The sequence below is a fragment of the Ambystoma mexicanum genome, chromosome 9, assembly GCF_040938575.1.
Source record: "Ambystoma mexicanum isolate Mex_15411 chromosome 9, UKY_AmexF1_1, whole genome shotgun sequence".
Classification (NCBI taxonomy): Eukaryota; Metazoa; Chordata; class Amphibia; order Caudata; family Ambystomatidae; genus Ambystoma; species Ambystoma mexicanum.
Genome location: NC_090931.1, coordinates 1,021,423,076 through 1,021,436,130, shown reverse-complemented (window position 1 = coordinate 1,021,436,130; position 13,055 = coordinate 1,021,423,076). Strand labels below are relative to the sequence as shown.

The window sequence follows — 13,055 nt, the reverse complement described above, 5'->3', positions numbered from 1 at the left end:
CGATTTCAGGCTCCCGCTGGACTGGGGAGGCCGCCTGGCACCACATACAGGCCGCTACGAATTCGTCCACTTTTTTCTCTAGCTCGGGAAACCACACCTTCAGCCTCAGTCTCGCCTTCGTCTTGGCGGCCCCTTGGTGTCCCTGGTGTGCCAGGTTGATGACTTCATGGATCTTGGAGCCCGGCACCACCAGGCGATCGCCCCGCAGCAGCAGGCCCGACTCCGTGAAGGACAGTTCGTCCTTTACCTTCCAGAGTTGCTCGAGGGTCACTTTAGCTTCTTGAGTGCGCCCTGCCACCAATTCCAGCACGGACTTCCAGGACCCCGACCGCATCGAGCTCCTCAAGATGCGGAAACACTCGTCGTTGGCCGCAGCACTCTCCAGTTCGGGTAGCGGCATTGCGTTGGGGGTGGCACCCTCTACCACCATCCTGACGTGGTCATCGGCTTCCTCAGCACACGAGTCTTGTGCGGGTCCTCCACCGCCCACCGGGTGCCTGGACAGGTAGTCAGCCGCATTGTTGGTACCCGGCCGGTAGATCAGGGTGACGCTATACTCCAGAAGGGCCAACATCCACCTCTCGATTCTGGCTGGTGGTTTTGAAGATGATCCGGCCATGATCGGAAGCAGCGGCTTGTGGTCCGTTACCACTGTCATGGGTCTCCCCAGCACATAAAGCCGAAAATGCCGACAGCCCCACCAGACAGCCAGGGCCTCGCGTTCAATCTGCGAGTATCTCTGTTCGGTCTCGGAGAGGGCTTTGCTGGCATATGCCACTGGCCTTATCCCCCCATCTCTGCCCACTTGGGTGAGCACAGCACCGAGGCCAAACGGGCTGGCGTCCACCACAATCTCGGACTCCAGGGCGGGGTCAAAAAAAGCCACGGTATCATCTGCTGTCAGGGCGCCTTTGATGTCCTAGAACGCCGACTGTTCCAACGGGCCCCACTGCCAGGTGGTATCCTTTTTCGTCAGGGCCCTCAGAGGCTCCGACCTCGAGGCGAGATTCCTGATGAAGCGCCCACAGTATGTTACCATTCCCAGGAAGCTCCGCACATCTGACGCCGACTCAGGGGGGCGCGCGGTCCTGATGTCCTGGACCTTCCTGGGGTCCGGAGATACACCGCCCTCCTTGAAGATGAAACCAAAGAACTCAATGGTCGGGCGGAGGAACTCGCACTTGTCCTTGTGGAGAGTGAGCCCCAGCGACTGCAGCCTCTCGAGGGTCTTGGCCAGACGTTTCAGATGTTCAAGTTCCGTCCTGGCAAAGACCAGAATGTCGTCACTAATGTTTAGGACGCCCTCCAGGTCTGCGAGAGCGCCTCGGATCAAGTTCTGAAATACCTCGGCTGCTGACGACACTCCGAAACTCAGCCGCTTGTATCGGTAGAGCCCCCTGTGGGTAGTGAAGGTTGTAATATATCGGGACTCTGGGTGGAGGACAACTTGGTGGTATCCAGCTCGTAAGTCCAGCTTAGAGAAGAACCGGGCCCCCTGCACTTCAGCAATGATGTCATCGATTGTTGGGGTCAGGTGTCGTTCTCTCCTGATGGCCTTGTTGGGCAGCCTCATGTCCACACAGATCCGGATGGAGTCCGGGTGTTTTGGTTTCCTCGCCACTACGATAGGGGATACCCATGGTGTGGGGCCCTCCACCTTTTCGATTATATCCAGGTTCACCAGGTTGTCTAGTTCCCTGTCCACCTGGTCCCTTAGATGAAACGGGATCCGCCTGTGTTTCAGAGCCACGGGCTGCACCGACTCATCAATGTGGAGCCTCACGGGGTCACCCTTCATTCTCCCAATCCCTTTAAAGATGTCAGCATATTTGTCCAGCAGATCGTTGATGTCCTCTAAGTAGACTGAGTACGCGAAGCTCACTATGCCAAGAGCCTCCGCTGCCGCACAACTCAACAGGGTGTTGCTGCTCACCGGAGTCACGTAGAAGCGGGCCTTGATCTTCGACCCGTCATGCTCCACCTTGGCGACAAACGCACCGTCCAGCGGCAGGGGCTCCCGCCCACCAAATGCAAAAATGCGGGCTCTCGGCGTCGCCAGCCTCGGGGGTGGGTTGAGCGCGGCATAATGTCCTCTCGCCATTACGTTGACTGAGGCCCCCGTGTCGACCAGCACCGGGACCGGCGAGCAGTTCACCTCCACGACGCATCTCGGCTGTCTCCTGCTCCTCCCCTTGAGGACTTCCATGCTGGAGACGAAGAAGATATTCTCCTCATCCTCTTCCTCCGCTTCTTCCGCCGGCGTCTCCTCTCCCGCCTGTTCCACCTGAGCTACATTGGGCGGGCGGTTTTGGCGAGGGGTCCACAGACGGGGTTGTCCCCTCGGAATCAGTACAGGCAGGGTCGCCCTGCACACCCTCGAGAAGTGGTCGGGCACCCCACAGCGTCCGCAGATCTTTCCTATTGCCATGCACTCAGACGAGTGGGGGAGGTCATAGCCGCACTTCTGGCATGACTCCACTGGCTTACCAGCTCTGTCTCTGGGAGCCCCACCGGGCCTTCGCACCCCTCTGCCGCCTCGCCAGACAGCGCACACCTCTTCCGGCCTCGCTGCGCAGGATCCGGCCTCCATCTTGTTGGCACGGGCCTCCGTCACCTCATGGCACCGCCCGAGCTCCAGGATTCTGGGCAGGGTGAGTCCGGGCTCTCTCAGGACCTGTCGCCTCAGCTTGCCAGATGAACATGCCTGGATTAGCATGGTCCTCATCATATCCTCCGCATCCCCCCACGCACACCCTTGGGATAGGCGGCGCAGGCAGCCATAGAAGGTGTCGAGCGTTTCATCCTCCTTTTGTCTGGCCGAGAGCATGACGAACCTCTCATAGTCCACGTTGGCAAGGGGGATGAAATGCGCGAGGAGGGCGGCTTTGGCTTGGTCATAGGAGTTGTCCACCGGAGTTAACGACTCAAATATCTCCTGTACAGCTGCTCCGGCCGAATACAGCATCGTAGCCACCTTGCTGTCATTGTCCGTGACCTGGGCGGCCCGAAAGTACATGTCCAACCGTCCAATCCATCTTCTCCATCGGGGGCCCAGGCTGGACGGAGGACCCGTAGCGTCAAACTCCGGAATGGGCTGCAAGGCCGCTTGCGCCCTGGCTTGGGCCATGGCCAGGGGTGGTGGTTGGTTCGGGGGAAGAGCGGCACCAACCGTGGGTGTAGGCAGCCCAGACGTCGCAGGATGTGGGGTTGGCTGTGGTGGATTCTGTTGAAACAAATCTGCCAGGCTATCGTCCTGCGAATCCTCCGAGGCCGTGGCAGTCGCACCCTCCAGGGCGCCGAAATCACTCATGGGCCCAAGCGCACAGGCACCCTCGTTCTAGTCCTGAGGGCCGCAACTTGCACCTCTCCCCACACTGCCACCACCCTCGTGATGATGAAAGGGTTAAAGAAGCTACCTTGAGGCGTCTCGTTCCAACGTGGATCTCAGGAGCGGGCATGCCATCACCCACGTGATGATGAAGGGGTTGAAGAGGGTCCTTGAACCAAATGTTCCAAAAATTGAGCTTCAAAAATGGAGTGGGCTGAGAAGGCCCAGCCACCTCAGTCCATCTTCCAGCTACCACACGACGTTACAGACTGAAAATTGGCCAAAACATCAAAATTCAGGCATGGGCCTGCGGGTTAGGCTGCCCGCAGTCAGCAAATCCAAAAATTGGGCTTGGATGGCCTTCCGACTCCAAACCGGAGCTTTCGGAAGTTCCTCAGCCACGTGCGCAAGATGGCCGCCAGCCGCGTGTATGGTCCGCGGCCACAGCGTGAGACGAAACATCCGCGGATGTTTCGTCGTCGGAGAAAAATTATCCGGGATCGCTCTCACCGCCAGGCCCGGGCATCCAACACTCGTCGCCACTGTTGGGGGTCTCTGGGTGCCCCCACGCGTGCCCGTGAGCCCCTCCACCCACAGACTCAGACCAGACACGTCTGTGTGCTTCGGGCTCCCCGGTCGCTCTGACGCGGCCGGGAACGCCCCGTTTATTTAAGACGCACGCGGCGACGTGCAACGTCACGTCGCCGCGTGCGCGTCTCCCTCACGGGGCAACGCCACAGTCAGTAAGAGCCTTGACTGCCTCTGCCCACCCACAGTGAGTCTCAGAGGATCCAATGAACCCCTCCTGAACAAAGAGATCCCTAGGAAGGAGTTGCCCTGGGCGGGGTGCCTGGAAAAGAAGAGGACTTACTGGAGGGGCACTAGGGGCCTTGGCGCAGAGTGTCTCGGCAAAGTCCTTGACGGGATGAGAAGGAGAAGTATTGAAGAGGTCCTTCCAACGGCTCAACCAAAAATGCAGTGTCGAGGGCCTAGTGCGTTGCAGGCTGAACAAGCATCCCACTGCTGCGCAGTCCCCAGACACCCCAACCAGAGGATGTGCTTGTCAGATGAAGGAATTACCTGCTGCAGGAGGTGCAGGAACCAATCCCGGATATCACCGGCATATGCACATGGTATGATGGTTAGTGTTGCCGTGAAGCAATTTAATTAGAACAAAAAGAGGGAAAGTAAGCATAGTGAAAAATATCTCTGCAGCAGGTATTAAGGCACCCAGTCTCATCGAGCAGTAAAAAGATTGGTGGGTGAGGCACATGGGCGGAGTCAGCATGGGCAGGCACACCTACATTCCCTTGCATACTCTAAATTAAAGGGGGACGTGTTTTTTCTTTGCGGTGCAAGAAAGGCTCCAGTCCTGGCCCCATGGGACAGACTCCCTTACGTATGGAGGAAAGGCGACGGGACGTAGGAGTTTATATGTTATAACACTACTTTCCAAATGTTCCCCTCCCTCCACACACCCACTCAACTACAGAAAAGAAAACTTCAGATCAAAATGTACCTCACACAATACTCCCGCCAGCACATGAAGACATGTGCAAGCAACCTCTGCTGATGCAGTCCACACAACAGAATATCCCTCAATATACAGAGGTATCCTGCAACCCAACTCAAAGTACCCATATTTTCTTTTTCATTCGTCAGCTGCTGTATAATACCTGATATTGCAGTCTTTCAGAAGCGGCCTTCACTGCAGAATCGCAAACTCAATGCATTATAAAGAGTGCTTAAAGCCACCTACATTTTTTGTAATCTCTCAACTATATGACATAAGTACCTTTTGAAGCACCCACACTTCTTCTGCAGGGACGACAGTTGTTGCTCCTGTGTAGCTGCACTGCTGAAGGTGTACTGGCCCCTTACCAGCATGTAAGCACAGTTCCTTCTCTATGTTATGCCGAATTTCATGTTGTTTGGAGTACTCAAAATACTACAAAAAAAAGATTAAACACAAATGAACACATCAAGGTTAAAATATGAAACCCATAGAACTAGCTATTATGAAAATAGTATTAGTAGTGTACAGTTTCACATGTTCTCATTTGTGCAACAATCTAGAAATGTACACAAGTATGTTACAAATACCAGCTAGGCTTGATTTGCAATGAGCTCTTACACATGGGCACCTTCTTCCATTAGACTAAAAACAAAACAAAAAAAAATCACATTACAGTAGGTTTTGACGGAACGATTGTGTGCTCGTCTCCCAAGTCCCATACCTACGTTTATTTCTATATATATTTTGAATAAAGCGATTCACTTCCTTGAGAGCAGCTTGGTTTAATTGAATGTACATGTAACATGGTGGAATTTCTCAAATGTCTTTTAGAAATGCCCAGAAGCTTGGTATCTTATTTCATCCTTACTCCAAGGGAAAGCTTTCAACTGAATTTTAGTCTAGTCTGTGCAGCAGCACTACTGTACTAACAGAAAACAAAAGGCATAGAGCAATGATATGTGGTGTGACCGAGTGTCTCATTAGCCCAACTTGCAGATGAAGGTACCCAATTTTGGAGGTGCACACTTGGTAGCATCCCAGTACTGCATGAACACATCAACATGTGCCATGTGAAGCTGTAGCCACAGCTTCAGCCACAACCCATCTAGCCTCAAACCTTCGAATTGCACAACTTCTGGGCATGCTCCCAAATATCCGGCCAACAGTAAGAGGGAATCTACGAGTAGTGACTCGGGTAGTTCGGTGTTCTACAGACCATAGTGTCTAACTTTAGGCTTCAGTATGTTCTTCAATCCCAGCACTAATGCCAATATTAGTTGAAAACCTCAGACATTTTCAGGGGTGCATCGATTTAACAAAATATAGTAATCTGATGAAAGATATTCCACATTTAGATCACTTGAGGATAAAAAAAAGGCTAAGACACAAACAACTTTACTTTTGAACACCATATAGTACTGCTGCTGTACATAAACTAGTTTAGCAATGATTAAACAAGCTATTAGATTAAGTAATATACCTGGTTTCCTCCGAGTCCATGGCAAGTGTACATTATCAATGGATTACCATCTTGATAGTTTTGACCAACATCCAAACACAAATCTCTTCCTATATTTTTTAACTTTAAGAAGAAAAAGAAAACATGCAAGAATTATAACATGTCCTCATCCACAATGGTTACACCGCCAATTCCCTTTTGCCCTTCTGATTTGATGAGATGCCTAAACAGGTAAGTGAAAACGCACAGCATATTCAATTTATTATACCTGCAACCCAAATGGGCAATTAGTGTGTGCAGGAAACTCGGATGTGTGAACTAAATGTGCAAGTGTGGAAAGATGTGCCAGGGAAGGCGCATGATTGTCGATAGACTGATATAAATGTACAATGAAAAAGCAAATATTTAACACTTTACTAAGATTCAAATATCTTGCATCAATGGTAGTGGCATCATATTTAAGTGTTTGGGAGTGGACGTCACAATTCCAAGCCTAAAAATTGGGTAGTTTTTCTATGTTTCGGAAGTCAAAATACTTCAGTGTATTTTGAAAGTAAATGAGTTCTAGGACAAATGAATCTAAATTACATAATTCGGTAGAATTCAGCTGCCTTCTGCTTTTCAAGTTGGAGAATAACATGGCTGACAGTGACGCAAGTGGATTTGTATGACCATAATGAATGGCAGGGAAGATTTCATAGATGTGCAAAGAAATTATATATACCACCAGCAGGTTTAAGAATACTTCTGGGGCTTCACAACTGCACGTCATACTGTGAGAAAAATGCAAAAGATGGAAGTTTGACTTCATGGCCCCAGTTTTTTGGAGGTTTATGCTTTCTGGACTTAAAATTAAAAAAGGGCTTAACTGAAGCACTAATCACATTTTCGAAATGTGATCCATCAACTTATTTTTCTCCTTTTAATAGCACTTACTGTCTCTTTTGCTGTTGCTTCTCAATAACATAACATTTATTTTACATACTCTGAAGGATGAATAGCTGGTTTGGCCACCAAGGATTCGTACCCAAGACTGCCTTGTCACACACAGATCGCTACTACAAGAGCTCAATTCATGCAGTCATTCCACTAGTTATTCTCACACAGGATGGGCAAATATTGCATGATCTATCAGTAATGATCGTAGGTGACTTCTAATAGTAAATGACAGATCGGAACACAGGTCTTAAAATGCACTATGGCCAACATTGATCCCAGGACTAGCAAGGCAATCTCATCAACAAAGCAAGAAGACAACCCTCCAGTGCCACCTCCTACCAACCACCGTTGGACACAATTGCTGAGAACCCTTAATAGGTGAGGACACAGGACTTGAACAATGGAAATCTTGGGTGTCGAAGCTCCAATGGTTAGCAGCGAGTAATGCAAAAGAGGCAAAGTGAGATAACAGCAGACATTGCAGTATTAAAAATGAGTAAGGCATTTTGTATTTGCTGCACTGTAATCAATCCAGGAAACTATTATGAAGCTTCAGACATACAGAGGTAACATTGAAGAGTGAACCAGTTTAACCTTCAGAATATTTTGTATAATGTCATTGTGTATACCATTCAGAAAACCTTAGCAGATTAAAAGAAATTGCTTCCAAGAGGCTGCAAAACATTTTTAGATTCTGTGAGAAGAATGCAAACCATGTCCTTCTGTCCAATTTTGTGCGTTTAAAGCTTTCACTTCAATATGTTCAAAGAAGAGCAACAATAATTAAGAAATTACTGGGGTCCCCTTTTAACCCGTGCCTAACTAAGAATATATTATATTCAACAGTTAAATATGTATACGTATATTTTTTAATGCAAACATCGGCTAGAAACGTGAACTGTTTTCTTTGAAAACTGTTGCGTTATTCCATGCCTCCAGCAGTTTTATGGTTCTTTAGATAAGGCAGCAATTCCAGACCTCCATTCCATGCATGGATAACAAAAAATGTATTCTGAGAATGAACCGGTCAGTGGGCATTTAGTTTCCAATCATTTCACTATGCACCATCTGATGAAGAATCGATCAGACTTCAAGAGCTAATGCACTGTTCCATCTCTGCATAATATTTCCAGTTAATCAAATACAAGGTATCAGAACATGCAGTTTGTGTATTCTCCCAAAAGCTTCAATCTGCATTAAACTGAAAAGTACGTTTGTTTGTAATGCTGCGCAGACCCTCTGCACTGTAGCTGTACTGTTTATCAAAGAGTATGCAATTTTTCCATCTCAATATATCTCCTCATTCTCACCCTCAACGGATCCCCACATCACACTTTCAACAAAGATAAAACATTTTTTATCAACCAACAGTCCCACACAGAGAAATATGAATAGGAAGAGAATAGTCAAGATCCAAAAAGTTCAACACTGCAAGCCGAGAGGCATATTTCTCCATTGATGAACCCAGCACTACTTAATTCACTAGATGGACAAGGTAGTTTGGTAAGTTTGGATAGTAAGACAAAACCACTACATTTTCCAGTACTACAGATACACACCAAAAAGTCTGACAAATCAGTGACCCAACTCACCGAGGGCAAATTTATCAGCAGGTTCTCATCATTTAACAACACACATAAAAGGAAAATGTTGGACCATCAAATGATTAGACCCATCCAAGTCACTTGAAGAGGAAGTGTGATGAATCCTATGGATACCTCACTGAAACCCTACCAGTATCCCCCCGAGGGGCCAAGGAAAGGCAGACGCTTCCTGATCCTGACCTTGGGGGTGGTATATTGTGGGAGGATAACCCGGGCAGAGAAAAGGGTCAGGAGAGTGGGGGGATACCTGTGGGATGAGACACAGTATTTAACATCTTGCAGAGAGGACATCCAAACAGTACCACAGTAAGTAATGGCTTGTTGCTGACATAATTACAAGAAATGAAATTGGGCCCTAGAGTTGGAACCGTCCTGCACTAAGCTCTGGCGATTTAGTTCTGCTCTGGGCGGTGGTGCAAGGTCACAGGTTCTGCTTGAGGTGAAGCCCACACCTCCTTGTACGATTGGATAGGGGGGGGGGAATTACCTGGCCACCTCGCTATTTTGAAAAAGTAGATTTTCCATGCTCTTTGCATTAGTGGCAAATGCAGGTTTATGAGAGTGTGGACTCATAGTCCCATTTGTGGTCAGCCGACATGTGTTTCGACCTACTGGGTCTTTATCAAGGCTGATGCAATTTTAAAATTACACACATATCCAGCAGATTGTTAGAATTAGAGGACATGTGTGCCAGTGACATGTGAGTGCGAGGTGTGAGTTACAGTGATGATTTATTCAGTTGGTTGCAAAGCATAAGTACATAATTCGATTTTCAAACATTGAGTACACATTGAAATTGTGATACATATTATTTACACAGTAATGGTGTTATATATACAAAGGTCATGGCCAGCGGAGAAGGGGGAGAGGAGAGAGAGGGGGGTAAAAAGAACAGAGCTGTGTTAATTTGTACAGTTGGTACGTCGGATCCGTGTTGTTCATTTGCTTGGGTATCATCTTACCTGGTGATTGCCCCTGGTGGGGTGTTTTGTCTAGGCACGTCCTGTGTGTTCACAGCTGGGGGCCTCATAGGCCCCATTGGTAAGTAGTTGAAAAGTGTTACTGAAGGTATGAGAGGGGGTTCCATGGGTGGGGAAAGGAATTATTCGTAGGTGGTGGTATTCTTTCCCTATCTTGGTGCTGTAGGTGCCTTTCCCCGGCTTACTACCTGTGAGAGAAAAAATAACCAACCCAACCCCTTTCGGGGAAGAAGGCACAGAGACCCGGCTGCAAGAGTTCAAAGGATGGTTTATTTCTCCAGCTAGGAAATAACCCAAAAAACCCCTACCAAACATTTACATAATACTTGTGTATATATCAATTAAAGTAACTAACGAAAAATGCTAAATGGACCCGATTGGCCAGGCGGGGTGGTGCTGTAGGTGTGGGTGGCATCTCTTCCTTCTGATTGGCTGAGTGGCTGACGAGATGATGGACGTCAAATATCTTGTGCTCCACGGAGGTCAGGGTCCCGTCACTGTGGTCACTACCTAAACTAATATGTTGCATTCGAAAACACTAAAATAACAATTTATCTAAACATTTTATGCTACTTTTCATATTTATACACAAGTTACACATAGTAATTATTGTCAGTACAATTGGGTCATTCGTGGTTTTAATTGGAGGCCTTGACCTTTATTGTGCATGTAAAAAGAATCAAGCTGTGTTTCACATATCTAAGTAAACACGTATATTGTGGTAAGATGCTTAAGGTTAGTAGTGGGTGTGTTGGGTGGGTTTCGCAGCACAGGCGAGGGTCTGGCACTTGAAAGAAATACCTTACTGGGAGCGCAGGGTCAGGATGGCAATAAATTGCTCTAAATGGGGGTCGGTGGCGTCCACGTTTATGGGGACGAACGTGCAGAAAGTGCTTAGCTCATTCTGGTTCACATGCTGGTTCTCATGCTAGAAGTGATCTCAGAGGAAGAAAACTATCATATTGGTTGTTGCAACTTTCTCCGGCTTCAGCGTGAGAATGGGAGCGCAGAGCTTTCCTTCGCAGGGGGAGTGCAAGGGTGGGGGCCAGCCAGCTGCCTGCGCGCCTTGTGTGTGTGTGTGTCTCTGTCCTTGGCTGCTGCGGTGGAAGGGGAGCTGAGCATTGCTGTACTATCGCAGTGAGGCCCGTTTACCCAAGATGGAGTCGAAAGGGGGCAAAAAAGATGGATACCCCGTGTCCTGCTCAGTAGTCCCATCTATGTAGCAGTCAATCGTGGTTAACTTTACATAAGGGCAAGGGGCAATCCCACTACCAGAGGCAAGTGGTCCAAGCCTTGTACTGAGGAGTGTACGGCGTCAGGGGGGCTGGAGGCCCCTCACTCCCATACAGTGCATGTGGTGTGGCTATATTAGTGAGGAATAGTGCCGTTCCCGGATTAGTATCGTGGCTGGAGCTGGTTGTCGTTTGTGTTGGGCGGGGAAGTAGTATTGTGATTAGACATATAGGGGTCTAACGTGAACTGAGTGCCTGTATAGATCCCCCATCTTGATGCGCTTGGTTTGCCATTTTGTGAGGGTTAGTGCCGTGACTTGATTTGTATCGTGCCTGGACCTATTTTACATGTCGGTGCCGGCAGTGTCCAAGTTAGGGCAGCGCTTGCAACCGCTGTTAAAAGATATTCTATATATGCGGGCTGTCCCGCACTTGGTGGATTTGCGTACAGTTTCTAGGGCGTGTGCCAAGGGTTGTGAGGGTTACCTGCAGGGCGAGTTACAGAGTGAGTAATAAAGACCCATGAGGTTGAAACGCGTGTCGGCTGACCACAAATGCGTCTATGAGTCAACACTCTAATTGATAAATGAACCCGCACTTGCCACCAATGCAAAGAATGCGGGAAAATCTACTTTTTCAAAATTCAAATTTGCGAGGTAGCCAGGTAAATCCCCCTACTATCCAATGATAACAAAGTTACATTGTCCACCCCTAGTTCCAAAAAAAAGAATCAGAGGAAGTTGTATAATAAGGGAAGTCTTAAAAGTAAAGAACTATATTCCTCTTTTCAAAACAGCCTTATGTTTGTTTGAGCTAATAACCCTTGTTAAATGTTTTAGAAAGTGGAAATCAAATTTGTAATGGAAAAAAACAAGTAAAACAAACTCTTTGGGAATTCAAGTCCCATAATTCCCTCAGTACAAAGGCGAGGAAGAGGGATACAGAGGAACAAAGATGTAGAAGTGGTCAGTGTTAGAAACCTCATGGTGTTCTCCCACCTACTACCCTGGAAACCTCTATTCTGGTGGCCAGGGAAGGGTAATCGATTTTGGATCCTGACCCTGGGGGGTGGACAAGCAAGGGAGGATCTCCTGAGTCGAAGGCACAGGAGATTGGGAGGAGAGCTCCCAAGGGTGAGACATAGTATTCCCGCTTTCCCCAATACACCTTAAAACCCTCTGCCTCAGCTTTTATGGGAAATGTCCAGTCCCATTCCATCTCCCCCTCACCATTTCCAACATGTACTCGGACGAGGAAGAGGTGACCAGGAGTAGTAAGGATTACCCATAGGAATAACAATGCGAGCCAGGAAGAGGCTTACTACACAACCATCAGGCTGTCCCACTAATGGAGTCAGGCAAGGCCAGGCACTCCACCTTAACCACACACACCTGACTCCACTTGAGTCAATTCAGAAATAAAAGGAGTGGTTCTGCCAAGGAAAGAAAATGAGCATGCTCGGATTGCTTGTTGGAACGTGGAAGCCAGGGAGCAGGAAGATACAGCTAGAGAAGCCTGGAAGATGCAGAGGAGAGCGGGACACAAAGACGCTGACCCAGTGTGTTAGAGGGGTTGCAGGACCGTGACGGAGCTGTGTTTCCAGGGAGCCAGAGTGAGGCATGCTGCAGACTGTTGGTTGTGCCCAGGCCAGTGCTCATTCCCCTGGGACATGGGCCGGTCCCAGGGATATCTGAGGGGCAGGTGTTGAGACCCTGACCCCAATCTACAGATCCTGAGGACCAGCTCTCCAGCACCGCACTACCAGGGTAAGTTTCAGACAGCAATCAAGAGAAACTCAGTAGCGTGCGAGTGGCTGGAGTGGGAGGAGAAAGTAACGAAAGATGCGAGCAGCGTGTTAATCAGAAAGCAGCAAGGAAGTGAGAAAAAACGGAGAAACAGTGTGCTGGAGGTGCGAAGACCAGGAAAGAAGAAAGTGAATGAAAAGAGGCTGCGAGCAATCCGAAAGCAGGATAAACGAGAGTGAGAATCAAAGAGAG

The 13,055-nt window shown here is 48.6% G+C and overlaps 1 protein-coding gene across 9 annotated transcripts in view; it reads right to left on the bottom strand.

Annotated features, from left to right (window-relative positions):
- The window catches only part of GALNT3 (polypeptide N-acetylgalactosaminyltransferase 3), a 684,564-nt gene that overhangs the window by 75,370 nt on the left and 596,139 nt on the right, over positions 1-13,055 (bottom strand). For all 9 annotated transcript variants that reach the window (XM_069616285.1, XM_069616286.1, XM_069616289.1 and 6 more), the window contains 2 exons: positions 6,325-6,426; positions 5,124-5,276 (listed from right to left, as the gene is read on the bottom strand). In XM_069616285.1, the coding sequence (XP_069472386.1) occupies positions 5,124-5,276; positions 6,325-6,426 (255 nt within the window). The remainder of the gene's footprint in view (positions 1-5,123; positions 5,277-6,324; positions 6,427-13,055) is intronic.